Source organism: Motacilla alba, chromosome 10 (assembly GCF_015832195.1).
Source record: "Motacilla alba alba isolate MOTALB_02 chromosome 10, Motacilla_alba_V1.0_pri, whole genome shotgun sequence".
Taxonomy (NCBI): domain Eukaryota; kingdom Metazoa; phylum Chordata; class Aves; order Passeriformes; family Motacillidae; genus Motacilla; species Motacilla alba.
Window position 1 is genome coordinate 2,469,435 of NC_052025.1, and position 26,169 is coordinate 2,495,603.

Genomic DNA, 26,169 nt, shown 5'->3' on the forward strand with positions numbered 1-26,169 from the left:
CCAGCACCCACCACTGCCAGGGGGGAGGCCAAAATAAGTTACACCCACCCACCCACCCCCGTGCTCCCAGGCACTGGGACAGGGTGGCATCAGCCCCTTGGTGCCAGCCCCGCCCCTGCCCGTGTCACCCAGAGTGCCCCGCACCAGGGTAAGTGCTCACTTCCAGAGCCACGGCATCGGCCCTGCCCCTCCGGCTGCAGACCCCAGCCCCAGCTCCCAGGGCTCAGCAGAGCACGTCAGCCTCCGTGGGCAGCGGGGAGCACCTGCAGGGAAAGGAGGAGGTTGGAGTATCAGGGTGCTGATCTGTCCCAAAGAAGCGGGAGCAAAGGCACCAGGATCGGCTCAGCCCAGCAGACATCTGGAGATAATTCCAAGGGGGGATGGAAGCAGCGAGCCCCCAGTGCTGTCTGCTGCTGTCCCCCTGGGGGATCCCCAGGAGAGCCGTTCCAGGCAGTACTCACTCAGCCATCTTGGTTGCCAGGTGGTAGACAGTCTGCTTGTCCAGGTAGCGGCAGAAGAGCAGGACAAGGTTGCTGGGCAAGAAGAGAGGCTCTGCCAGCGAGGCTGCAGGCATGTGTGACAGCTCCTGGGATATCAGGTACACCGTGTCCGTCCTGGGGGCACCGGCACAGGGGGTGAGCACCCCACAGAGCAGCGACAAACCCTGCCCCCAGCTTACACCATTCCTCACCACGCCTCGAAGTCCCCTCTGCACGGCTTCAGTGGCGCATGTGAGGACAGCAGCCTCTCTCCGTGGCTCAGCAGGGAATAGAGCAAGGAGATGCCAAACTGCAGGAAAGCATCAGGAGTGTCACAGCCAGCAGCAGTGCCACCCCAGGGACACAATCAGGCTCAGGGCCACGTACCTGGTTCTTCAAGGCCATGGTGAGGGGGAGCTCCGAAGACTCGGGTAGAGGCCGGGTGAGCTCCTGCAGGACCTCGATGAGTTTGCTGAAGGTCATCTCACCCACCACCTCATTCAATGGGCTGTAGAGGAGGGGGAGAGACTGGACAGGGCAGAGGGGAGAGCAGGAATCTGAGATCCTTTGACCTGTCACAGCCACACTCCCATCCCAGCGCTTGGAGGGGAGGGTCACTGCCACCAGGACTGCTGGTGGCTGACTCCTGGAGACCTTTCTCCTCCCCATGGATGGGAAGGGGCTCCTGTCTCATGCTAACCCCACGAGGCATGCCCCCCTCATTGCCGCCACCCCCAGCAGGAACAGAGGAGGAAGGAGACAGCCCAGGTCATCCCTGCCCTGGGTGGAGGTGCTTGCCTCATCCAGAATGTCCTTCTTCATGAGGAAGGGCAGGTGGTATGTGATTGCCAGCAGAATCTTCTCCCTTTGCTCTCCAATCAGGTGGGGCAGCAGCCGGGCCACGAGCTTCTTGCCCTTCCGCACACACAGCAGTTGCAGGAATTCATCTTCTGCCTCCCTGGGAACAAAGGCTCCATTGGCATAAATACCAAGGGACCTGGAGCATCTCTGTCCATCCAAAAGGACCAGCATCAGCTCCACTGGAGGACAAGGTTCACAGGCAGGGTCAGCACAGGCTGCTGTGACACATGGCAGGAAGGAGCCAGTCCTCCTGTGACCCAGACCTGCTCATCAGTGACCATCTCAGATCCACGAGGACCAGGATGTGCTGCCTGCTCCCCTTTCCCAAGCACAGACTCACTCTTCACTGCTGCAAGCCCTGATTTTCAAGGCTTGGTAGATACTCTCCACTTTTTGGCTCTTCTGCTCCTGCTTCTGGGGCTGTTGCTCCCCCAGGGACATTTTCTGTTGCACCTCCTCTACTTCCAACAGCTGCAGAAAGAGCTGGAGAAATGACACAGGGTAAAGAGGAAGCTTGGACATCTTCTACCAACTGGCTATCCAGGACCCTGCCTAGATAGACATCCCCTTAGAGAAATCCCTGGATGAAAAGAGAAAACCTGGACCATGCTGCCCTTCCCTAAATCACCACTCGCTCACCTTCTCGATCCTGTGCAGTGCCCGCAGCCGGTGGGTCCCTGCAGCCTTTGGGAGGGTAGAAAGGAAGGCACAAAGGTTACAGCCATCCCCAGACACTGCCACCAGCCCAGCACTGGGCCAGCTGCTCCCTGGGTATCAGAGGTGACTTCAGGATACAAAGCAGTCCCATGGGGAAATCATGACCAGAGCCCAATCCCACCCCTTGGCCAAGCACAAGCTGCCACTGATGAGCTGGGACCTCCTCCAACTGTGTGCCCCATCCTATTGCTCAGGGCAGCTCCTTAAGCAGCACTTCTGGCAATTCAGGGCCCCAACCAGCCCAGCTTCCCCTCACCTACCTCCTCCTCCACGAGGGCGTGGTGCACAGCATCAATGGCCCGGCGGGGGCTGTAGCAGGTGGACACTGTGACCTGGCCCAGTGAGCCCGCGATGCGCACCACTGCGGAAGAGCAGGAACACGGTGACACCGCATCCCAGAACTCCTGCCCCAGCCCCCCAACACCTGCCCCGGCCCCTCACCAGAGTCATAGGTCTCCACTTTTTGGATGAATGGAGTGACTAGCTTGGGGGGCTTGTTGCGCCTGCCCAGCAGCTCCTCCTCTGCCTGTTTGCGCTCCAGCCAGTGGTAGTAGGTCTGGAACAACAGGAAAAGCCAGGAGTTCCTTCCACCAGTCCTGAAGGGTTTCTCCAGCTCCCAAAGCCCTGCCCTGAGAGGAACAAGCTGCAGGTGCTGCCAGCAGGAGCTCACCTGGTAGTAGTAGTCATCATCTATATTCTCACTCTGCAGCTGCATCATCTCCACCTTGACAACCCAGTCCTTCTCCTTGGAAGTCATCAGCCCAGCATAAGGGTCCACTTTCCGAGACCACAGCTTCTTGGAGGAGACACTGGCACAGGAGAAGAACTCAGCCCACTGTGCCCATCCAGAGCCCCCCTGCCCTGCACCCAAAAGACCCCCATACCTCTGCACCTGCCTGCCCTGCCGCTGCATCAGGATGCGCTGGTGCTGCGGGTGCAGCTGGGTCATGTGGCTGGGTGTGCTGCAGGGGACACCAGACAGGGGTCAAGGGGGGTTTTTGGGACACCTCCAGAGTGAGGTGACCCCCAGCTGCTTTGTAAGGCCCCTCCAGTCCCACCCCAACATCCCACTCCTGCTACCTGAAGTTCAGCTGGCCCGTGGCTGAGGGGCTGAAGAAGAGAGCAGGGTCCAAAGCAGAGGACATGGGCCTGAAGTGCACGCCCAGGGGCCGCGGTGGGCTGCCCACGGGGGGGGACCCAGGCTGGAAAGGGGTTGGAGGCACATACCCTGCTGCCTGAGAGGGAGAGAGGAGAGCAAGGGTCTGAGCCTTCCCCTCTGAGCATCCCAGAGGGGTCAGCCAGCTATGTGCTGGCTTCTGGCTCCCATCCCTCTGGCAAAGTGCTACCTGCAGACACTGCCACTCTCCCTGTCCCCTGCCACTCCAGGGCCACCTCAGTGGGGCCATGGCAGTGGCTCAAAGCCCACCACGTTACCTGGTTGGGAGTGAAGAGTGCAGGGGGTCTGCAAGCCGGCGAGAAGGGTTGAGGAGAGCACGGGGAGCGAGGGGATATCAGGGGTGCCTAGTGCAGAGCAGGAGACAGGAGGTGCCACTCAGACAAGCCTGTCCTCGAGGCTGCACCTCCAAGGAGGGGAAGCAGAAAAAGAAGGGATGAAAGAGCACCCCCAAACCTGTTACCTGCTGGAGAAAGCACTGGGGGAAAGGCTTGGGGGACATCAGTCTTAAGTCAGGGCACTTGAGCCGGGAAGAGCCCCCATAGCCCCTCTGCACAGGAGAGCCAAGGAAGTCAAGAGCCATGTTGGTAGATGGTGGAGTTCTCTCCAGGACCTGGAGGATGGCTTTATCCTGTGGGGAGGAGGCAGCAGCAGGTGGGAGCAGTTTAGCTCCCTCAGCAGTAGTCAGCTCACTAAAACCTTTGGTCACTACTCAACCAAGACCACCTGGGCTCCCACCCTGGTAAGGTGGAGCAGCTGGAGACCCATGGGAACACCCAGAGTGGAGGTTCCAGTTCCCCCAAACTCAACAACTTTGCTTTCAAACCCAGGCTCTGCTTTGGGTGGGCACACACAGCCTTGGCACCAAGACACATCTGTGCACCTCCAGAGCCATTTGGAGATGGCCCAGGCGTCCCAAATTCCCTGTGACACCCTTGTTCCAGAGTAGTGGGGAGCCCTTAGCCAATCCCTGAAGGCCTGGCTGGAGGTACCCACCTCCAGCATGAGGTGGCGCGGGACACTGCCAGGGCAGGAGCCCCATGCCGTGGGATCCATGGCCAGCTGGAAAACAGGGAGATGTTGGCATGAGGCAAATGAACTGGAGGAGAGAGCAGGGGACACCACAGGAGCCACCCTGCCTCATCACCAGATGGGTGGCGACATTTTTACCATGTCCTCCTTGCCAAACTCTTCCCAGCAACTCCCAATCCCACTGTCCAGCACCGCGGAGTCCTGGCTCTGCAAGGAAAGGGGAGTTAAAGGTCTGCCTCCCTGCCCCAGTGCCCTCTGTGGGGCAGGACCCAGAGGTGTGGGGATGGAGAGGGGAGCAGCAGGACCCCGTCTGCTCACACATCACCTCCAGCGTGGGTTTGCTCCGCACAGCTCTCATCACTGCTGGGTCTCCCAGTTCACTGGGCTCCTCAAAGCACTCCTGATCTTCCTCCTGTTCCTCAGTCCCCAGCTCCTCTACCTCCTCTTCCAACTGAGAGTTAACCTGCTCCATCTCTGGCTCTATCCCACCTTCCTCCTCGGCCAGCTCCTCCAGCTGCTCAGCTGCTCTTCCAGTTGCTTCTACCAGGGCTTGGGCCACCTCAGGGCTTATCTCCGGTATCACCAGGAGTTTTGGGACATCCTCCTCTGTGGAGTCTCGGTATTAGAGGGGAGAAGCAGCGCACAGCAGGGTGGGTGAACACCTAGGCAGTGTCCACCAGGGTGCCTGCTCCCCCCGAGTGCTGGCAGGTCTCCAACACCAGGACTCCCCTGAGGTCTTACCTAACCCAAAAGTCATCTCGTTGTACAGGTCGAGCTCCTCATCCTCCTCAGCCATCTCTTCCAGCAGAAGCGCATCTTCCACCAGCAGAAAATCCTCGATAATCTGGATTTGGAAGCAGCAGATTCCTCGCTATGGGAGAGGTAACCCTAACATACTCCCAAAGTGGGGAGGGGCACCCAACCTCCCCTTCACTCTGCTGGTGGTGCCAGACAACCCACAGGGCTCACAGCTGGAAAAGGGAAAAGCAGGAGCCAGCGGCACTGCCAGCGAGGACAGGACGCGCAGCTCAGCCCGCAGAGGCTACCGGCACGGAACTGCACCAGCGCGGCTGGGCTGAGACACCTTTAGGCTTCGGAGTGAACACCCTCTACGAGGGCACGGGCGGTACGCGAGCACAAGGCAGGGAACAGCATCCCACCAGCACCTCCAGGGCAGAGTCTGCTCCGAGACCGACCGCGGCGGGGAGCGCCAGCCCCGGAGAACGAGCACCGCAGAGGGAGCGGGACGCCGGGAGGCGGCAGCGGGCAGGGGGTAGCGGAGCAGGGCAGGCACTCACAACGCGGTCGCCGCCCTCCGCCATCCCGCGTTGCCACCTCCTCCCGCTCACCCACCCTCCGTCCGTCCGTCACGGGTCCCTCTGTGGGACCACACTGCCCCCGCCGCCCCTTTTATGGGCCGCCCGCGCCGCCCGGCATGCGCCTGCCGTACAGCATGGCGGCTCCCAGCGGCGCCCCGCGCCTGCGCACTGGCCTGGCCGTGCCCCGCACCTGGAGCGCCTGGAGCCGGGGAGCAGCGGGCATGGAGGGATGGAGGGACCGCGCCTGGAGCCGGGGAGCAGCGGGCATGGAGGGCTGCAGGGACCGCGCCTGGAGCCGGGGAGCAGCGGGCATGGAGGGCTGCAGGGACCGCGCCTGGAGCCGGGGAGCAGCGGGCATGGAGGGCTGCAGGGACCGCGCCTGGAGCCGGGGAGCAGCGGGCATGGAGGGATGGAGGGCTGCAGGGACCGCGCCTGGAGCCGGGGAGCAGCGGGCATGGAGGGCTGCAGGGACCGCGCCTGGAGCCGGGGAGCAGCGGGGATGGAGGGATGGAGGGACCGCGCCTGGAGCCGGGGAGCAGCGGGCATGGAGGGATGGAGGGACCGCGCCTGGAGCCGGGGAGCAGCGGGCATGGAGGGCTGCAGGGACCGCGCCTGGAGCCGGGGAGCAGCGGGCATGGAGGGCTGCAGGGACCGCACCTGCGGCTCTCGGGGCGCAGAACAGCCCAGCCCGGTTTTCTCCGCTGCTCCCGCCGCTGCTTGACTGCCGTGCTGTTCTCAGGGCTGAACTCCTTCTGAGGAGTTATGGAAAACTGGTGGGATGTGGTCTGTCGGGATTGAATATTCTGGTACGTAATACTGGGCATAGGTGTCAACACTAACACTATAAATTTCTGCATCTCACAAAGCATAGCGGGTTGCTCTTATCCCCCTGAATACCAGGAGCGCCTTGGTCATGTCACCCACTCCCAAATAATTCTCCCAATATTTTGCTAATAAAAGCAGAAATGTCCCAAAAGTTTGGCTACTCTAACCAAATCATTGTAGCTTTTAATAAACACAATGTGGAAGAACTGTTCTTCTCTTTACTGGGAAATTCTGACAGGTGGTGTAGGTTACTGTAGAGTCATTGCCAGGGATTCACATCCCAAAGGCCCATGGAAAGGATCCCTGTCCTGCCATCCTCGCCCTGAGACGAGGGGAGTGTTCACGTGGGCAGAACAAGATTCACCCCTGGGACAGCTGGACTGGGCTGATGACTCCTGATGTGGTTATCCTAACAACTCTGCCACCGACGGAGCACTCAGGGATTATTTCTGCCGGAGCCCTGAGATCCCTGATAAGGCTCTGGCCACAGCTGCACCTGTTTATCCCACACTGAGAAAAACATTGAGTGTTTTCAGCTGCGTGGCTGGCACTGCTCACTGAGTAGCTGGCAAAGCCAGCAGGAGCTGGGCCAGTGGGAACTGATAACAAATGTTTTCAAGATTTTCCTTTGCTGGGCCTCTCCTGATTTACCTGCTGCCTTTGGGGTGTCCACCATTCATGATTTATTAATTTTAATTTGTGTTTTAATGACGTACGTAATTAAGAAGTCCTAAAGGGACAGTGTTTTGGTACTTACACCATCCTGCTGTTTTCTCCCCACTAGCCGTGACTTGACTTTCTTTTCCCTTTATTTTCCTTCCAAGCAGCACTACTGGGATACTCAGTGGCATTCCTAGCCTCGCTGGGCTCTGGTGCTCACAGTTCTTCTGGAGGAGGCACCAGAAAACCTGGTTCTTTGGTGTTAGGATTCTCATGTTTTATGTCAGGGAGTCTCTGCTGTGCTCAAACAACAGTCAATTTCCCATCCTGCAGCTGCTGGAATGAGACATACCACACAGGTTTTGAAAGAGGTTAAAAAAAGGAAGGTGGTTGTGGTGCTCCACCACAGGCTGTAATGTAAGGCTGGTGTAATATCGGCCCTGGATGCAAAATCTTCTGCAGGAGGTGACTTTTACTCCCATTTAGGTTGAAAAAGCTCTCTGTGACCATCAAGTCAAACCATTCCTCCAGCTCTGCCAAGGCCACCACTAACCCATGTCCCCAAGTGCCACATCCACAGGGCTTTTAAATCCCTCTAGGGATGAGGACTCAGCCACTGCACTGGCAGCCTGGGGCAAGGCTGGACAGCCCTTTCAGAGAATAACTTCTCTCAAAGATCCAATCTAAACCTTTCCAGGTGCTACTTGAAGCTGTTTCCTCTTGTCCTCTCCTTTACTCCCTGGGAGCGGAGCACAACCCCACCTGGCTGCCCTCTTCTGTCAGGGAGTTGTAGAGAAAGAAGGCTCCCCCCGAGCCTCCTTTCTCCAGGCTGAGCCCCCGCAGCTCCCTCAGCTGCTCCTGGTGCTCCAGCCCTTTCCACAGCTCTGTTCCCTTCCCTGGACAAGCTCCAGCCCCTCTATGTCCTTCTTGGAGTGAAAGGCGCAGAACTGACCCCAGGCTTTGGGGTGTGGCCTCGGCAGTGCCCAGCACAGGGGACGGGCGCTGCCCTGGGCCTCTGGCCACACCGGGGCTGGTCCAGAGCAGGTGCCATTGCCCACCCGGGCTCGCGTCCAGCCGCTGTCGCCCGACGCCCCGGGGTCTCCGCCCGGGCTTCCCCCGCGCCCAGCGCGGAACTGAAAGCGAAAGCGCTTCCGCGCTGGCCCGCACAACCCCGGAGCTCCCGTTCCACCTGGAAACTGATGACGGAGCGGCCGCTCCGCGCCGCGATTGGCCGCGGGTCCCGCGGGCTATAAAAGGCGGAGCGCGGGCAGGGGCGGGCCATTCCGGGAAACGGCGGGGCAGCGGCGAGCGGCGATGGCGCGGGGGGCCCTGGCGCTCGGCGTGCTTGCGCTGCTGGCGCTGCTCGGCCTGGGAGCCGCCGGTGGTGAGTGCCTGGGATGGCGCCAAGGGTCCTGACGGGGCTGGGGGGCTGCGGGGGCCCGGCGGGTCCGGGTCACTGTGCCCGGGTGGGTGGGCGAGTGTTGGCGTCGGGGCGATGCCCGCGGCAGCCCCGCTTCTCACGCGCGCTCGCCCCTCTCTCCAGAGGCGCCGAAGGTGGAAGTCTACGCCCGTTCACGCGCCGAGGAGGGAAAGGAGAACACCCTCCACTGCTTTGTCACTGGCTTTCACCCACCCAAGATCGACATCCACCTCCTGAAGAACGGGGAGCCCATTCCCGGCGTCAAGTACGGGGACTTGTCCTTCAACGACAAGTGGCAGTTCCAGCGCCTGGTCTATGTGCCCTTCACCCCCACAAGGGGTGACACCTTCTCTTGCAGGGTGAAGCATTCCACCATGCCGGAGGCGCGCGATTACCGCTGGGGTAAGTTGTGCCTTCCTTCCTGCATGCTGGAGCTCCTTGCTTTATATCCATGCTGTCTCTATTCCTTTTCCTGGGAAGCAGGGTGTTGTAACCGAGTGGGGCTTGAAGGTCTTGTGCTAGAGATAGGAAGCTAACTTGGTTTTAGCTGAAAAGGCTGTTACACGTACCTGTGAAGGATTCAGGGAGGACATGCGCTGGTGTTAATCCACAGGGATTAGGTGATGCCGTGTCACCCGATCTCTGCCTTGGTGAATTTAACTAGAAGGCAGTGGGTCGTGCAGTGAATTTTTGCTTTATATTGTGTGAGTATAAAGAAGGATGCAGCAGTCGGGGCTGATGGTGTTGACCTAGCCTCAGCTACAGCTGAAGGCAGCTCTGGGTGCCACACTGGGGCTGTTTCTGGGGGGAACCTTGTGGGGACAGGGGGTGCCATTAGCCCCCAAGTCTAAAGCTCTGTGCTTCTTCCCTGCAGAACCAGACTTCTGAGCTGAATCTGGGATAATCAATAACCCATGGTGAGTTATTGCCATGCTGTGTGCCATGCTTGTAAGGGAAACACGGACCCGTTTCGGGGGGGGGGGGGGGGGGGGTTTGAAAAGCTGAGGAACAGAAACAACTACACCCAAAAAGTAAATCGTATTTGGGACACAAAAAAACCTCTTCCCACACCCTTTCTGCCCACTATTTTGGTCTGGTTTTGGCCATCCCGTGCCTACAAGAGTTCTTTGCTCTAACAAAAGGAGAACTTTGGAGATAATCTTCCCTGCATGTCGTTGCTGTGTCAGCTAGATACCGCAGAGAGTTGTCGCAGGTCCCCTGAAGCTCCCTCAGGCCCCGAAGTGCTGTTTCCTGTCAGGGGAGGAGCAGGAAGTCACTGTACCCGAGATCCCTGTGCCTCAGGATGGCAGGCTGGTTAACCCTGTGGCAGGGCAGTGCCCTGTGGGATTCATGAGGCACAAACCAGAAACACTTTCAGGTTTATTCACCCATGTCTCAGTCTGAGGGCTCCAGGTTCTTCAAACTGTCTGCGTGTAACTGATCTGGATGTAGCAATGGGGGAATTCTGGTTTAACACTTGATAGGGAAAAGAAACTGAATATGTGGCTGAGCTGATGTAGCCCTGGTTGAAGCAGCTAAATTACGTGCCCTGTTAGAGGCTGGATGATGATTAACTGTTCCTGGGACAAGCCTTGACAGGACCCTTCTATGAAATGCCCCAGTTCCTGCAGAGCTATAAGAAGTTGCATACAGGCACTCCTCTGGTTTGTCACTCACCTTTGGGCAGTGGGGGAGTGAGCCTGGCCCCAAGGCAGGGTCTGGAATGTGCTGTGCTCACACAGCACCATGGCTTCGGTTGGTGGGACATTGGTGAGGGATGCCACGTCTGGCTGGAGGTGGGACATGGGTGACTTTGCTGTGGTCTGGGGACAAGGATTTACTGAGCTGGCATGGAAAGAGTTGAGAGCAGGACAAACTCCTCCCTGCGGGGGGGAGAACAAGGATCCTCTTGACTTGTTAAACCCTGAACTCCACCAAGGAGGGGACAGAAAAGCAGTTTCTGCAGGATTTTTACCTGAATCTCGCTGAAAGGTGGTTCTGCAGGGACGCTGCAGTCAGACTGCTCTGAGGAAACTGGTGTTTAGTCCTAAAATGATTGCAGTTGAAGGTGTCACTAGAGTGACTGATGTCAATCTGTTCTCTCCATGCAGATTTGAGACATTCATCTTGCAAGTCTTGAGCTTCTGTCCATTCTTCGTCATAGCCACAAGACTGATCAACTTCCTTTCAGAAATTTACTAATAATCCTTGCTAAAAATATCACTCAGCCACAACGTCAAGGGAGCTCTGCAGGTTTGAGCACGTAGTTAAAAATGCCCCCATTATGGCTTAAAAAACAATGGCATCTTTTCACTGCTCCAAATTTTGTGGCATTTTTATACCTTAATAAACTGCTAGTCCTTAAAATGTTTCTTCAGAGTCATTCGACAAGCTGATTTCACAGGCTCTGATGGCCACTGGGCTGTGGGTGGATATGTAGCTTTGGTGGCATGATGGGCAGTTGTGCTTTTTTTATCCCAGAAGATGCAAGAACACTTTTCCATCAATAAAAGAGAATTGAAGATTTTTTTCTTTTTTCTGATGTGCTATCTGCCTGGCTGGAGGCTCCTGTGTGGCTCTGAAGGGAAGGCACAAGGTTTAAAAAGGGATGAAGAACCTTGGGGACACAGGACACAGGGTGGGACACAGGGAGTGATGGCAGGGAATGGTGCTCACTCTAATGGGGAGAACTATGGCAGGTGCATCTTGGAGTGTGTGGTGTAAAGCTGAGCCTGGGGGAAGTAGATGGGTGTGTTGGTGAATTTCAGTTCTGGTTTTCTCTGTGCTTGAGCCCATGGAGAAGTGCAGTTGAGGCCAGTCCTCTGACACTGTAGGGGATTCACACTACCCCAATCCAATGCTGCTGCCATCAGGTCATTTTTATTTTATGAAGAAATCAGAGTGATTGCTTGAGGAATATTGTATCCAAATGGATTTAAGCAGGATCACTTGTATGGGATCAAGGGTTCCTGGTGACTCAGGGCACCTCATGTCTCTTCTTGGGTATGTTAAGATTTGCTGTGATGGTGTCACAGAACATACACTTGAGATTTTTTGATGGGTATTGTCTTGCTCCATAGCTGTTTTTATTATAACTTTTTTTTGTTAGGGATTAGGCAAATCCAGGCTGTTGCAGGTCGCACACCCACATGGTAGGTGGCTGAGGGGCAGGGCCCCATGGAGGGGATCCCTTTGGGTTCATCAGAGGGGTGTTCAAAGCAGGACACAGCTCAGCCTGCAGCACCAGATGCACTCTGGTAACCAGGCAGCCCCAGCAGTGCTCCCTGTGTGAGAGAAGGTGGCCTGGGAGAGGGGAAAACATTTCATTTCAGATTCTCTCCCAGAGACCCCAGTGGAGCAGCACTGGGTGCTGTGTGAGCCCAAGGAGCTGGGGAACATGTCCTGGCCTCCTCCCCTGGATCATGAAGGGCCACCAAAGTGCTTTCCACCACCTCAGCTCCACCTTTCTTATCCTCATGAGCACCAGAATAATTGCTGGGTGCAATTATTCCAACCACCAAGAGAGCTTCATCCTAATTAGGACAGGAGTGGAGACAACTGCAGAAACTGAAGTTTCAGTGGAGGCAATGTGAAGTGATCCAGTCTCCAAAGGACACATCATCATCTTCCCACACTGGGGAGGTCTGCTCTGATTGCATCGGTGGGATTTTTCTGTTCCTACTTAGGAAACATTTTGATGGTTTACTCAAAAATCCCCTGTCTGTGGGAGAACACATGACCACACCAAAGGCTGATTTCCTTTAACTGTGGATTTCAGGACCATGTCCAGAAATACCTTCTCTGTTTTATCCAGTATCCTTGGGGTTCTGAGGTACTCGGGATTTTGCTCTGCTGCTGCTGCTGCTGCTGCTGCTGGCAACAGTTCCCAGGGTATGGGTTATCCTGAGGGATATCTTGGGAAGCTTCAAGCATAAAACAAGCCTCGTTTGTGCTTTATGAAACAAAAGCAATTTGTCTGCAAGCAGTTTCCGGAATCAACAAAATGCAAGGGTTTTAATGAGAAAAGCTGCTAGGAGAACAAGGATCGAGTCCAACTCCTAACTCTGCACGGGACACCCCAAAACCCCATCCTGTGCCTCAGAGTGTTGTCCAGGTGCCCTTTGAGCTCTGGCAGGCTTGGGGCTGCCCTGGGGAGCTGTTCCAGTGCCCGCCCACGCTGGGAGGGGAAGAACCTTTCCCCAATATCCAGCTCCGTGACACAACCTCAGCCGTTCTCCCTCTCGCCGGGTTTTCCCAGCACCGCTTCCCCTCACGGCCGTTCCCGCCCTCTTCTCCCCTCAGGGCGGCTCCCGCCTCCTTCCAGCCCCTCAGGGCCGTTCCCCTCACGGCCGTTCCCGCCCTCGTTTCCCCTCAGGGCGGCTCCCGCCTCCTTCCAGCCCCTCAGGGCCGTTCCCCTCACGGCCATTCCCGCCCTCTTCTCCCCTCAGGGCGGCTCCCGCCTCCTTCCAGCCCCTCAGGGCCGTTCCCCTCACGGCCATTCCCGCCCTCTTCTCCCCTCAGGGCGGCTCCCGCCTCCTTCCAGCCCCTCAGGGCCGTTCCCCTCACGGCCGTTCCCGCCCTCGTTTCCCCTCGGGGCGGCTCCCGCCTCCCCCCAGCTCCTCAGGGCGGCTCCCGCCGCGATGTTCCGCGGACACCGTGCTTGGTTCTCGCAGAGCGTCAGCCCGGGCCCGCGGGGGCTCTGGGGTGAGGGGGCCAGATCCCGGCGAAGGCCAGGGGAGCCCCGGGGCACCGAGCTGGCAGGAACCCGCGGGGGAATTGGCGGGAGCACGGCCCTGTCACCGCTCAGGGGGAACTGGGAGAGGAGCACAGCCCATCGTTCCTTAGCAGTGGGGACACAGCCCTGTCACCCCTTCGTGGCACTGAGACCCACACAACAGGGTAGAGCACGAATTTGGCCCATCCACGGTGCCCCCACACTGAGGAAAAGCCCTGAACAACCCTCAGGGGAGCAATGGGAGTCCCACAGCCATGGGGAGCTGTCACAGCTTCCACTTCAGGGCCCCTCTCTGCGGCCCCACAAGCAGCTGTGCCCACCCCGGTCCCCCGAGGTGGGACCCCCCTGGATGCCCACCCTGACCTCGCTCCCTGTCCCCTGCAGCAGACGGTGGCGGGACGATCGCCCACTGGCTGGATGCTGACTACCTCTTCAGCAGCGATGCTGCCCACCCCGACACCCGCAGGTGGGCAAAGGAGGCTTTAATGTATTTAGTGAAAAGTATTTCGTGGATACTGACATCCCGTACAAATCAAGGGTGTGTTTTTAGAGTCATGGCGTGGATCTGCCAGGATCTTATTGCCCAGTGGACTCAGGGAAAACTCATGTCCACACTAAGCTTTAGATAGATGGAATAGAGAAAAAACATCCATGTGTTGAGAGGGGCTTAACTGTGATATAAATTAAATTAATTGTGAAATTAAATTAATTGTGCTGGTTTCTTGCTGGCTGTGAATTATCAGCTGGAAAATCAGCATCTGAAACAGAGGTGATACAATTCCCAAAGAAGGAACCTGGTGCTAAAAAGTCAGTGTGAATTAATGCTGAAAGGAAGCACTGGGTTAAAAATGAACAGAAAAGGACTGAAATGCTTAATAAAAAAAAAATAGAGAGCTATGGAACATTTGTACATATACAAGGAAAGTCTTAAGGATCTTCCTCACTTCCTCAATATCAAGTGAGTATTTGTATTTATTCATTATTTAGTCATATAAACATATGTATGGGAAAGGAAGCTGCGATGTTTCTTTCAGGCTTTGCTAGGCTGGACTAAGTAGTTTCTTTTTAACAGACCAGTGCTTAAAACTGGCTTCGAATTTTGGAATCTATCAGCCTCCTGCTCCAGCTAAGTGAGGGGAATTCCAGTAAACACAGAATAACAGCTTTTGTTCTGCAACAACATGCTGCCAGACCAGCCTGCTCCCCCAGGGGAATTCTGGATAATTTTATATATATATATATTTATATATATATTTTTTATATATATATTTTTATATATATATATTTATTTATTTATATTCATATATTTTTATTTATATATATAATATTATATAGAGTATACTATAGTATGTATATAGTATATATACTATATATGATATATACTATATTTAAACATATATATACTATTACTAATTATAAAATTATATGTGTATTGTAAGATAGTTCCTTGTGAAAAAAGGCAATCATTATACAGATCCTTAAACCCAGCAAACAAGATTTAGTTCCTCTCTAAAGAGGACAGTGAGGGTTGGAGCACTCTCCACCTCCACTTCCTTGCTCAGCTGTGTGAGCAGGAACCAGTGTGAAGGATAACTGTAGAAAAATCCTGTCTTTGCCCTCCCCAAAATAGTTTCACCTCAGGAGCAGAGTGGGACCGTGTAATCCCTAAAAACACGTTTCCCCTTGTCCCTCCTCCAGGCTGCTCCTGGGAGGTGTTGGGAGCTGGGACTGTAATGGGACGTGACTGGTAGGGTCTCACAGGTAGAAAAATCACAGAAAATTAGGTGCTTTTGGCAAAAAAATCAGAGCAGGCTTCATGACAACACCCCTCTAAACCAATTTTGGTTTTGGTTTGCTTCCAGGATCTCCTTTGGAAACCAGCTCTCTTTCTCTCTTCCAGCATTCACGAGAGTCTCCGTTACTTGGAGGGCAGAGCCACAGTCTTTCACTCCTGTTACCTCTCAGTGTGTGCGAGCACCCGAGCTGCAGAGAGGCCCTCGCTGGTTCTGGGCCTCTTCGTCCTGCCCCCTGCCTGCCTGCATGAAGGTCAGGCAAAAAAAATCATCTGGATATATTTTCCCATGGAAACCCCCCCTGAGTACCGCCTTGGTGCAAACTAGAACTGACAGTTACTTGTCTGCAGGGAGGGACTTTTCCTCCTGCTTGGGAGTGGCTCTTCCTCCCAGAGGACAGAGTATGATCCATCTATTATCACCGAATGGCTTGGCCTTGAACATTCCCAGGGATGGGGCAGCCACAGCTGCTCTGGGAAACCTGTGCCAGGGCCTCACCACCCTCACAGGGAAGAATTTCTTCCCAGCATCCCATCTAACCCTGCCCTCTGTCAGTTTGAAACCTTTCCCCCATGTCCTGTCCCTCCATCCCTTGTCCCCAGTCCCTCTCCAGCTCTCCTGGAGCCCCTTCAGGCCCTGGAAGGGGCCCTGAGCTCTCCCTGGAGCCTTCTCCTCTCCAGATGAGCACTCCCAGCTCTCCCAGCCTGGCTCCAGAGTAGAGGGGCTCCAGCCCTTGGAGCATTTCCATGGCCTCCTCTGGGCTCTCTCCAGGAGCTCCATATCCTGCTGCTCTTGGTGACCCCAGAGCTGGAGGGACACTGCTGCTCCTGAGAGGGCCAGAGGGGCAGAATCCTCCCTCACCTGCTGCCCACACTGTGGGACGAGCCCAGGACACATGGCTGGCTCATATCCACGAGCTTCTCATCCACCAACACCCCCAAGTTCTCCTCAGGGCTGCTTTCAATCCATCCTTGCCCAGCCTGAGTTTGTGCTTGGCATTGCCCTGGCCCAGGGGCAGGACCTTGCATTTGGGCTTGTCCCCAGCGGCACCTGAGGGCATGACACTGGCAGCAACTGCCACCCTCCTGGTTACTGGTGCTCTCACAGTCACTACTTTTGTTGTTCTTGTCAGAAATCAGAAGGAAAATTGGCCGGTTTATTTGGGAGAAGGCAGATACCCTTGAAGAACAGGTAAGATAAAAAAATTGTACTACACGTGTATGCGCTGGAGGACGAGCTTGTGCTGAGCAGGGAGCTTTCACGGGAATTCAGGGGAAAAAAGAGCATATGTAATTTTTGGGAAAAGGGGCAGGCAACTCAGGAAGCGTTTAAGGATGTCCTTAGGTCATGCAGAAAGAAGAAAATTGGAGAGGTGAAAGTTCAGTTAGAACTTAATCTGGCCATCTCTGTAAAGGATAATATTTTAATAAATACTTTATTAACAAAAGGAGGGCCAAGGAAAACCTCCATTCTTTATTGGAGTGTCCATCAACGAAGACTAGGAAAAGGCTGAGGTACTTAACACCTTCTTTGCCTCAGTCTTCAACACTGAGACTGGTTGGATCAGGACAAACAGCCCCGAGCTGGTACCCAGGCATGGGGAGCAGAACGGACCCCCAGAAATCCAGGAGGAGGCAGTCACTGCCCTGCTGTGCCACTTAGATGCCCACAAGTCCATGGGCCTGGATGGGACCCATCCCAGGGTGATGAGGGAGCTGGAGGAAGAGCTTGCCAAGCTGCTGTCCATCGTTTACCATTAGTCTTGGCTCACTGGGGAGGTCCCGGGTGACAAGGGACAATGTGACACCCATCCACAAGAAGGGTTGGAAGGAGGACCTAGGGAATTAACAGACCTTTCAGTGTGACCGGTGGCAGGGAAGGTTATGGAGCAGATCACCCTGAGTGCCATCACATGGCACACATCCAGGAAAACCAAGGGATTAGACCCAGCCAGCTGGATTTAGGAGGGGCAGGTCCTACCTGACAAACCTGATTTCCTTTCATGACGAGGGGACTCACTGGATGAAGGAAAGGCTGTGGATGTGCCTACCTGGATGCCAGCAAAGCCTTTGACACCATTTCCCACAGCATCTCCTGGAAAACTGCAGCCCACAGCTGGGACAATTGGTGCCTGGTCACCAGCGGTGTCCCCCAGGGATCAGTGTTGGGCCCAGGCCTACTCAGTATCTTTACTGAAGATCTGAATGAGTCCACCATTGGCAGATGGACAGGTGACACCAAGCTGAGTGGGAGTGTGGTTCTACTGGAGGCTGGGAAGGCTCTGCTGAGGGACCTGGACAGGCTGGATCAATGGACCAGGGTCATTTGTAGGAGGGTCAACAAGGCCAAGGTCTGGGTTCTGCACTTTGGCCACAATAACCCCTGCAGAGGTACGGACTGAGATGAGTGGCTGGAAAGCAGCCCAGCAGGAAAGGTCCTGGGAGTGCTGATCAACAGCAGCTGAACATGAGCCCAGGTGGCCAAGAATGCCAGTGGCACCTGGCCTGTGTGGCCAGCAGGACCAGGAAGTGATTTTTTCCCCTGTACTGGGCACTGCTGAGGCTCCAACTTGAGTGCTGTGTCCAGTTCTGGACCCCTCAATACAACTCAAGGACATTTTGGTGCTGGAGAAGGTCCAGAGAAGGAACTGAGCCAGGGAAAGGTCCTGAGCCCAGGAGCAGCTGAGGGGGGGAGCTCAGCCTGCAGAAAAGGAGGCTCGGGGGGGACCTTCTGACTGTGCACAGCTCCCTGACAAGAGGGGGCAGCTGGGTGGGGGCCAGGCACTGCTCCCAGGGACAGGATGAGAGAACACTGCCTTAAGCTGCACCAGGAGAGGTTTATGTTGCACATCAGAAAGAACTTATTCCCAGAAGGGGTGATTTAGGCACTGGAATGGGCTGCCCGGAATGACTGGATGTGGCACTCAGTGCTCTGGTCTGGTTGGGAAGGTGGTGATCGGTCACTGGTTGGACCTGATGGTCTTTTCCAACCTGATTCCGATTCCTTGTGCTTGCTGTGCTGTGTGTCCCTCCCTGCATGACATCCTGAGGGGGACAGCACTGGAAGCAATGTCTCCCTTGCCCACACCTATCTGGTCTCCCAGCAGTGTGCTGTTCCAGCGATTCCAATCGCCACAGGCTGAGCTCAGCCCTTTGGTGTGGCGTTTTCCTTCCCCATGTCACTGCCCGCTCTCCTCTCAAAGCAACTTCCCAGCACTTTTGAAGCAGGAATGCCCTTAAATTTAAAATTTAACTCTGAATTACGCTTGAAATCATAAGCCCTAAAAATTCGTGCACTGGGAGTGTGTCCCAGGTGCCCTGCAGGTGACCCAGGGCACAACTGTAACTCATTCTTGTGCTGATATTCACAGCGCAATGAAAATCCAACAGAGGAACCAGCAGCAGCTAGAAATGGCTGTGAGGAGGAATCACAGGAGGAAGTGCTAGACCTGGCTGAGAGGTATCTTCCTACCTTAGGTGGTGGGATTTGGATCCACCTACAATTCCAAGCAATCCTAACATGCTGGAACTAACACAGTTTTCCCCTCCTGATACAGCAGTGAAGAAACAGACTCTGAAGCACCTGCCCAGGGAGAATTTCCATACCGTGCCCTCCAGGAATACCCAGTAAATAACATGGTGACAGGTAAATTAATCCACCTGGAAAGGGCTGCAGATGGAGCAGGGACTCAGTGAGCCCATTCTCCTTCCACAGGCTATGCCTCTGCACGGGACATGAAGAAATACGAGGGGGAACTCCACGACTTTATCCCCGGCACTTCGGGCTACGCAGCATACTGGGTTCAAAGCAAATGTAGCATTTACTGTGAGAAGACCAAAATGAAGAGGAAATGGTGAGGAACAGGTGGCTGGAGCAGCAAAAACTTCCATTTGAGAGCTGCCAGATGATTTATAAATTATCCAACTGCAGCTCAGAACATTCATTGTGTTATTTAAGTACTGGCTACAGTTATTGCAGTATTTGCTTCTTTAAGTACCTAAATTTCACAACAAACATAAATACAGACATTTTCCCCCAAAACACAAATATTTTCTTTTTATTGTGAGGCTGGGTGGGGGGGGTGTGTGGTGGCTTAAGCTGTGTTTTAACTAATTTAAGCAAGTTTTTCTTGGAGGGAGAATCCAAGGTCTCCTCACTTTCATTTAATCAAGGAATTTTAAGACTTTTCCCCATCATTTAAGCACTCGGAAGTGACCAATAGGGCTGCAAAAAGCAACTTTTACTGTGGTAACAGCCTGATCCCTGGGCTGCCCACTTGGAGGAAGCACAGGAAAACCTAGGACAGGCTCCCACAAGCTCCAAGGAGCCACCATGGTTGCTCTCCCACTGCCCCAAAGACAGGAGAGCGTCTCAAATAACAGCTTTGCACCTCACACCCCAAACTGCCAGGAAAGAATCCCAAAAAATGATGGTACACGTGAAGGTGTTGAGTCCTCTACGTGTTCCAATGTGGCACCCCGAGAACCCACCCTCCCTCATCCCTTGGGTGTCCAAAGACCAGGCAGGCTGAGATGGTTTCCTCACGTTTATTGGAAAAGCGACACACAGGGACACGCTCAGAGCGCTCCTCGGGGCGTCTTGAAGTTCATTCCCACTGTAGGCTGTGTCACCTGCAGGTTGGACAGGCTGCCAAAATCCTGGAAAACAGCACAGCAACAATGGGATCAGTCACAGCATCCTGCCCACTGACAGTGGAGGCAAGTTCCTCTGGGAAGGTGTGGGAAGGTGCTGTGGCAGCACAAAGGGCAGACATGGGTCTCCTAAGAAGGGGAGACCACCCTGCTCCAGAGACTGACTCCTTGGAGAGGGAATCATCAGAATGGAGGGCAAGGAACAGCCCCACTCTGCTGGTGGCAAAGCCCCCACGCCTCTGCCCTTTCAAAAGCCACACAGGAACTAATCCTCCCACAGGACCCAGGGCAGAGGGACACCCTCGACAGCATCCAGCCACCCAGGGCAGCAGGAGCTGTGCCAGGGATATGCCAGCAGCAGTGACCACTAACCAGGAGCTTCAGCATTTCCTTGGTGTCCGGGTCCACTTCAATGATCTCCTGGTCAAGGGCAGAGACCTGGGGACAGAGAGGAGAGAAAAGGTGTGATTGACAAAGCCCCACAACGACCCAAATGTCCCCACAGCCACTCCGGTCTCATCCCACTGCTGTGAGGAACTGTTGCAGCAGCAGAGCCAGGAGCATCCTGATGGAACACAGCTCTCCTGACTGAACACTGCAAGAGACCACTGGCAGTAGAGGGAAAAGCCTGTTTCATGGCACATCTTTGGGAACTGAGGCCCAACCTGCTGAGGATCTGGTGTTGGACCCTCAACTGCACCAGTCCTGGCAGTCCTCAGTGACAGTCACAGCCACAGACAGACCTTGTGACACAAGGCCACCATGGTGCCAACAAAGGCAGTCCCATCTCCAGGACACCTGTGCTCTCCTGCTCTTTAATCCCAGTGAAACTTCCCCCAGACCCCAAAACTCTACCTCCATGGGTTCCCTTCCCCAAGAGCTACGTAACACCAGGATTTTTCTAAGAAACCACAAACAGCACAGGTTTTGTGTGCTGACACCGCACCAAAGCTGCAGCATGGATGTTCCTTCCCTGTAACCCCTCTCTGGTACCAGCACAGAAACCAGCAGCTCTGCCAGGAGCTGACTGGGAAGATCCGGGAAAAGGGCAAGATGTGTTGTGCCTGGAGGTTACAGGATTTTAGGAGCAATGGGATCACATTCCTGGAACAAGGGAAGTCCCCCTGGACCACCTCACCCAGGCGACAGGTGAGATCTTGTCCAAACAGAGGGTTAAGGTTTTTTACCAAAACCTCCCTCTGGGGATTCCAGCTGCAGGGCAGTCTTTCAGCCACTCTGAATATCCTCCTGTTTCTCATCAACTTGTTTTTTTCCCGAATTTTAAATGAGGAAAACCAAACCACAGGAAGCCAGCTGCCCTTCCTGTCCCAGGTGGCAGCTTTGGAGGGATCCACCTTGGCACCCTTGATCCAAACCCTCCTCAGCTTCTCCTGGATGAGGGTTTGTTTTAAAGAAACTTGGGAACATATATGGAGATACAGCAAGGCAAGACGGAGCTCACCTCTGGGACGTAGTTGTCCCTCCTTTCCCTCTCCTCCTCCTGCAGTTTGATGGAGATGCCGCGGACAGGGCCCCTCTGGATTCGCTTCATCAGGTGGGTGACATACCTGCGGGGACACGGGGGTGTCCTGGGCTGTCCCAGGCTTCATGTCACCCTTCCCCACACCCCAAATCCCGGAACCACAGCAGGATGAGAACAGCTGTCACCATCTACCCCGGCGATGTCCCACCACTGACCCCGGGCATCATCCCACCACCTCCCGGGAACATCAGAGACAAAGTGTCCGACAGCAACAGGGTTTGGGGGAGACACAGACCCCCCCAAACACGGGAAAACTCTCGCTCTCCTCTCCCTGCACTATCAATGACCCGGCCACAGGCGGGACCGTAATCACTTTCGAATGCAGGGCCTAGCAGGAACCCCCACGCCGTGCCCGAATCCCCCAGGACCTTCTGATGCCCAAACCCCGCGGGACACCCCCAGCTGCCCGAAGGCCATGCGGGGCCCCGCGGTGCCCGACCCCCTGCGACCCTCCGGCGCCCAAAGCCCACCCGGGGCCCGCAGTGCCTCACCCCGCAATCTTATTGCGCAGCTTCTTGCTGGGGATGATGGCGATCTCCTCGCACACGCGCTTGTTGGTGTGGAAGTCATTCCCTAGGCGCGTGTAGTACTTCTCAATGATCACCCGCGCCGCTTTCTTCACCGTCTTCGTCCGAACGCGTCCCTACGCGGGGTGGGCGGGAGGGCCGCCGGTCAGGCTCCGCCGAGCCCAGGCCCGGCGCCCCCCGCCCCAGTCTCCCCCTTCCCCAGCCATCCCGGCCCCCGCCGCCCCCCACGGCCCCTCGCCCTGGTCCCCTCGGGTCGCCCCCGCCGCTCCCCGCCGCGGGGGCGCGGGCCTGCCCGAGGATGGCGGCGGATGGCGGGACCCGGACCCACCATGTCGGCGGCGGCCGCGGAAAGAGAGCGGAGGCTGGCGGGAGGCGCCGGAAGCCAGCGGCGCCCACCGCGCCCCCTGGCGGCTGGGAGGGCCGCGGCCCGAGGCGGGAATGGCGGGCGGGGCCGCGGCCTGAGGCGCTCCGCAGCGCCCCGCGCCCCGGAACGGGATGGAGCGGCCCGGGAAGGGAATTGGAGAGGGCTGCGGTGCCAGCGGCACCCGCCCCTCCCACAGCTGGCCCCGAGAGAGGACACGGAGCGCCCGCAAACTCGCAGCACCCAGCCCCAGAGGAGGAGGGGTGGTCACAGCAGGGCTGCTGCAGAGTTACGGCCGTGGGCCGCGGAAGGAGCCCAAAGCCTGCCCTGCTCCAGGGACACGGGGCACACAAAGCGGCCTCTGCGGCTGCCTCAGCCCAACCCAGCCCTCCCCAGCCCCAGAGAGGAGCCCTGCTCACTCTCCCCGCACAGCCCTGCAGGAGCGGCACCGCCCCCGCCACAGCGGGAGAACACGGGGCAGCACAGGCCCCCCCATCAGCCTCATTAACTGCTTGTTGCAATTAGGGGAGCTCCAGCTGGAGCCTAGGGGCCTGCAGAGACCTCGGGAAAGTGGGATCTAAAAGTGCAGTGCCCAGCAGATAGAGCTCCCTCCCAGCTGAGTCACCCACCAACAGCATCCACAAGTCACAGCTCCATCCATCCCTCCCCCAAACCACATCCATACCTTCCCCCACACCTCCAGGGACTGACACCACAGCCTCCAAGCTGTACAGATCTCCCAGGAAGAACACAAGGCACAAGAATTTTTTTTTTTGCTGCAACGTGTTTATTATGTGCCAAAAACTACACCACAGCTTACTCCACACGTCTGTAGGAGAGTGCAGTCTTGCCTGCATATACTACAATGAGGTAGAGACTTCACACACAGCTTCACAAAACCCCACAAAGAGCAGCTGGGATATGCAACAATGCAACATCAGCTCAGCAGGAAAGAAAAAAAAATAATCATAGTAAAGAGGGAGAAATTATGACACTGGTTCTTTGGCACACAGCTTCCAATAGAGGGGAAAGTAACAAAATAATAATGATCAGCATAATTAAGGTCTCAAATCCCAGCAGCAGCATTTCAGTCGACTGCACTGATACTCCAAACATCTCGGGAAGGAAAGGAAAATTACTTGTCCCCTCTAAGAGAAAGGGCTCCCAGGAACCTTCATCGTCCACCAAAACGCAGCCCTTTTATAGCTTGTTACAAAAGAAAAGGTAAGTCCTGTGACTTTGTGTGATTAAAAACCTCTATCAACCCCCCATAAGTGCAACTTAAAAAAGTGCAACAAACTATTTAAAACTATATACAGCAGCTCAGAGATCCTCATCCCGTCCAGTTTCAAATCCAAAAACAAAAAAAAAAGCCCGGCCTGTCCCGTTGCAAACCCCTGGATTTACAACGTCCTGCCATCAGCCCCCAGACACAAATTGCAATAATGTTAAAAGCTGCCAGGAAAAGAAAAAAATCTCTCATTTCAAACGACTTAAAAACTGTTTTTAAGAGTGTAAAAAGGAACTCGTAAAAACCCTCGAGCGTAAAATATGAAATATGATTTGGTTTAAATGAAGAGCAAAGTCTCCTTGTTGTTACAGTAAAAAACGCCAGCTGAACACCCAGGTCACACCATCCAGGTGGGGGTAAATGAATGGAAAGGCACTGTATGGCAACGGCAAAACAATGACCAATGAGACCTGCGCTCTCTCCACCAGTATTGCAAGGAATGTAAAAAAGCGCCTTTAAAAAATAAAAAAACCAGGGCAGAGGCGCCTGCGGTGACGCCTCCGCGACACATGGCCCTTGGTTGGTTGGGTTTATTCATTTTCAATTTTTGCTTCTCGTCAGCAAACCAGGAACCAAAGTCTGGGAACTGCAGAATGGCTTGAGGGGCACTCCCCCCTCAAAACACCCCCAAACAAACCCCAACAAAACTCACTGTGCATTAGTGCAGAAACAAAAAGACCAGCAAGTGCAAACATGAATGTAAGATTTTTGTTTTTTCCCCATCAGTCCTCAGGAAGAACGTTCCCAGCCGGGCCTGGCTCCGGCAGGCACTGCTGCGCTCTCCTCGTGGCAGGTTCTCCCAGGACTCTGCCCGCGCCAGCCCCGTGCCCGGCGGCCCCTTAGCTGGAGTCCCGGTTCTTCTGGTTGCGCATCAGCGGGCGGTGGTGGCGCAGGACCTCCATGGAGTGCTGCCAGTGCCAGCACGAGCGGCAGAAGTACTTGAAGCAGATCTGTGGGCAGAGCACAGGGGCAACACTGGGGTCACACCAGCAGAGCCACTCCTCCCCTTCACCCCTGCCTGGTTTCGCAGCTCCCACCAGCACAGCGGATCCGTGGGCTGGACAGGGGAATGCAAGGGATGCTGTGGAGGGCCTGTTGTGCCCAGCTTCCATCTTTTGAATAGGTTTGAAAATCAGGGACTGGGCACTGGGGCAGTAGGCGGGCTCCGCCAGGGCTCCCATCACTCCCATGGCATTGCTGCCCCCTGCTCACGGCCCATCCAAGCTCCTTTGCCCGCAGCCACAGCTCCCTGTGCCTCAGCCAGTCCCAGGGGCATGCACCCCAACCCCAGCTCACCGTGGCTCACTGAACAGCAGCTTCCCCTCCCCTCAGGGAAGTCATTCCCACACAACGTCCCAGTGCTGGCACAGCACCGGCGAACTGCAGCACCCCTGGCTAAAAGCCAGGTGGACATTGCCTGCCTGGGCCTCCTGGCAGGCACCAGAGTTTCCCTCCTCAGGAGGGCTGCACCTCCTCCAAAACTAGGTCACCCTCCCAGCTGGGCCCCATCTTGCCCCAGTGTATATATCCCCAAAACCCAGCAGCAGGGCCTGCTCCTCCTTGAGAAAACCCCTGAGCTGCAGGAGAACTGGCCTTACCTGGTCTCTGCAGAAGAATGGGCCAGGCTGGGCATTGCACACTTGGCACATGGAGTCCTCCAGGTATGGGTCGATCTGAACCTGCAGGAGAACGAGGCAGTGGGCATGGAGCAGCAGCAGGCTGACTGCCCTCTCCCTGGTACCTCAAATCCATCCCCAGCAGCACCCCTAGGGCTGGCAGAGCATCAGCCCCACTTCCCACTGCTTGAGGAGGAATATGGGGCAGGCTCCATGAACGCAGCTGCTCCCAGCAGTACCATCCATCATGCAGACCCCTCCCCGGGCTGTCCCACCAGTCCCACTCACCTTCTTGGTGAACTTGGTGGTTTTGATCTCCACAAATGCAGCAGTCACAGCCTTCAGGTAACTGCGCTGGTTGTTGAAGGTGACACGGCCTGACCCTGGAACGAGCCAGACCACCAATGTCAGACAAGAACAGCAGAGATCAAGAGGGAAACCTGCCAGCACCATCCCCTCCCTGGTGCCACTCAGACAGGGAAGCAGCTTTGACAGGGAGATGGTATCCAGGGCCCTCTTCCTGCCTCCTTCTCCAGGCACCACATTCCCAGGATCAGAGTGCTTCACACTGCACCTGAAATGCACCACTGCTGAGACAGCTCAGCAGCTTTTATTCCCAGCCCCCCTCACCCCAGAGCCTTGTGTTCTGCAGCCTCATTGCTGGTCAGCAGCATTCCAGCACCACTTGCTTCCAGCTAAGGTCTATTAAGTTTCAGGACTGACACCGGCAGATCCCTACAGCTCAGCCACAGGACAAAGTGCCACTTAAAACCCATCCATTCTCCTCCCAAAGCATCACACGGAACACAGGCAGGAGGGTCTGGACTCAGTCTGGGGTTACAGGAGATGCCCTCAATCAGCACAACCAACCAGGGCACAGCTTAGTTACCAAAACTGAGCTCTGACTGCTGTGACTTTAGGACTTTTGCTCATAGGTTGGAAGTGCCATCAAGCTGTTGGGAGATGGATCTTGCCTACTTGGAGCAACCTGGGCTCTGCATGAACCACAGGAGTTTGGGGTCTCACACTGGGATCTCACAGGGCCAGCACAGGGAGGTTCTGTGACCCCTCATCCACAGTCACTCTGAGAATTTGCCTGAAGTCTCATACTGCCATTCTCACCCTCCTTGAGACTGTCCCCCTAAAGGCATTTCAGGGGCTTTG

General features: G+C 55.7%; 5 protein-coding genes and 1 non-coding gene across 10 annotated transcripts in view; 2 read left to right on the forward strand and 4 right to left on the reverse strand.

Moving 5' to 3' along the window:
• Window positions 1-66: 66 nt before the first annotated feature.
• Window positions 67-5,985, reverse strand: PATL2 (PAT1 homolog 2). Its single transcript, XM_038147001.1, is given in 21 exon segments — window positions 67-263; window positions 462-614; window positions 692-789; window positions 867-1,007; window positions 1,278-1,437; window positions 1,681-1,823; window positions 1,980-2,024; window positions 2,318-2,418; window positions 2,499-2,613; window positions 2,728-2,866; window positions 2,942-3,019; window positions 3,138-3,292; window positions 3,492-3,578; window positions 3,695-3,862; window positions 4,228-4,293; window positions 4,402-4,470; window positions 4,589-4,869; window positions 5,005-5,107; window positions 5,562-5,624; window positions 5,627-5,691; window positions 5,694-5,985. Coding segments are annotated over 21 exon segments (2,562 nt in total). The 3' UTR covers window positions 67-223.
• Window positions 5,986-8,294: 2,309 nt separating this feature from the next.
• Window positions 8,295-10,858, forward strand: LOC119705057 (beta-2-microglobulin-like). The gene is made up of 4 exons (XM_038147009.1): window positions 8,295-8,451; window positions 8,611-8,889; window positions 9,362-9,404; window positions 10,599-10,858. The coding sequence occupies exons 1-3, from the start codon at window positions 8,382-8,384 to the stop codon at window positions 9,373-9,375; spliced, it is 363 nt and encodes a 120-aa protein (XP_038002937.1). The 5' UTR covers window positions 8,295-8,381; the 3' UTR covers window positions 9,376-9,404; window positions 10,599-10,858.
• A 311-nt stretch (window positions 10,859-11,169) lies between these two features.
• TERB2 (telomere repeat binding bouquet formation protein 2) lies at window positions 11,170-19,403 on the forward strand. Its single transcript, XM_038147010.1, has 7 exons — window positions 11,170-13,191; window positions 13,607-13,688; window positions 15,123-15,268; window positions 16,148-16,206; window positions 18,386-18,474; window positions 18,572-18,660; window positions 18,730-19,403. The coding sequence occupies exons 1-7, from the start codon at window positions 13,128-13,130 to the stop codon at window positions 18,870-18,872; spliced, it is 672 nt and encodes a 223-aa protein (XP_038002938.1). The 5' UTR covers window positions 11,170-13,127; the 3' UTR covers window positions 18,873-19,403.
• Window positions 19,404-19,546: 143 nt separating this feature from the next.
• On the reverse strand, window positions 19,547-22,223 carry RPS17 (ribosomal protein S17). Its single transcript, XM_038147008.1, has 5 exons — window positions 22,066-22,223; window positions 21,702-21,853; window positions 21,130-21,235; window positions 20,040-20,105; window positions 19,547-19,673 (listed from the first exon to the last, which is right to left on the reverse strand). The coding sequence occupies exons 1-5, from the start codon at window positions 22,066-22,068 to the stop codon at window positions 19,593-19,595; spliced, it is 408 nt and encodes a 135-aa protein (XP_038002936.1). The 5' UTR covers window positions 22,069-22,223; the 3' UTR covers window positions 19,547-19,592.
• Window positions 21,410-21,537, reverse strand: LOC119705357. Its single transcript, XR_005258196.1, has one exon. It is a non-coding gene; the product is annotated as a small nucleolar RNA SNORA71 (small nucleolar RNA).
• A 632-nt stretch (window positions 22,224-22,855) lies between the features above and the next one.
• The window catches only part of CPEB1 (cytoplasmic polyadenylation element binding protein 1), a 41,458-nt gene continuing 38,144 nt past the window's right edge, over window positions 22,856-26,169 (reverse strand). For all 5 annotated transcript variants that reach the window (XM_038147002.1, XM_038147004.1, XM_038147005.1 and 2 more), the window contains 3 exons: window positions 25,294-25,388; window positions 24,988-25,068; window positions 22,856-24,339 (listed from right to left, as the gene is read on the reverse strand). In XM_038147002.1, the coding sequence (XP_038002930.1) occupies window positions 24,229-24,339; window positions 24,988-25,068; window positions 25,294-25,388 (287 nt within the window). In that variant the 3' untranslated portion in view covers window positions 22,856-24,228. The remainder of the gene's footprint in view (window positions 24,340-24,987; window positions 25,069-25,293; window positions 25,389-26,169) is intronic.

Excerpts from the sequence above, each read along its gene's own strand:
- LOC119705057 (XM_038147009.1), top strand. The coding sequence starts at position 8,382 with ATGGCGCGGGGGGCCCTGGCGCTCGGCGTGCTTGCGCTGCTGGCGCTG. Across the intron at positions 8,452-8,610 it reads CGGCCTGGGAGCCGCCGGTG|AGGCGCCGAAGGTGGAAGTC; the intron begins GTGAGTGCCTGG and ends CCCTCTCTCCAG.
- TERB2 (XM_038147010.1), top strand. The coding sequence starts at position 13,128 with ATGTTCCGCGGACACCGTGCTTGGTTCTCGCAGAGCGTCAGCCCGGGC. Across the intron at positions 18,475-18,571 it reads GTGCTAGACCTGGCTGAGAG|CAGTGAAGAAACAGACTCTG; the intron begins GTATCTTCCTAC and ends CTCCTGATACAG. Across the intron at positions 18,661-18,729 it reads AGTAAATAACATGGTGACAG|GCTATGCCTCTGCACGGGAC; the intron begins GTAAATTAATCC and ends CTCCTTCCACAG.
- RPS17 (XM_038147008.1), bottom strand. Across the intron at positions 21,236-21,701 it reads CTGCGCAATAAGATTGCGGG|GTATGTCACCCACCTGATGA; the intron begins GTGAGGCACTGC and ends GTGTCCCCGCAG. Across the intron at positions 20,106-21,129 it reads GGGACAACTACGTCCCAGAG|GTCTCTGCCCTTGACCAGGA; the intron begins GTGAGCTCCGTC and ends CTCTGTCCCCAG.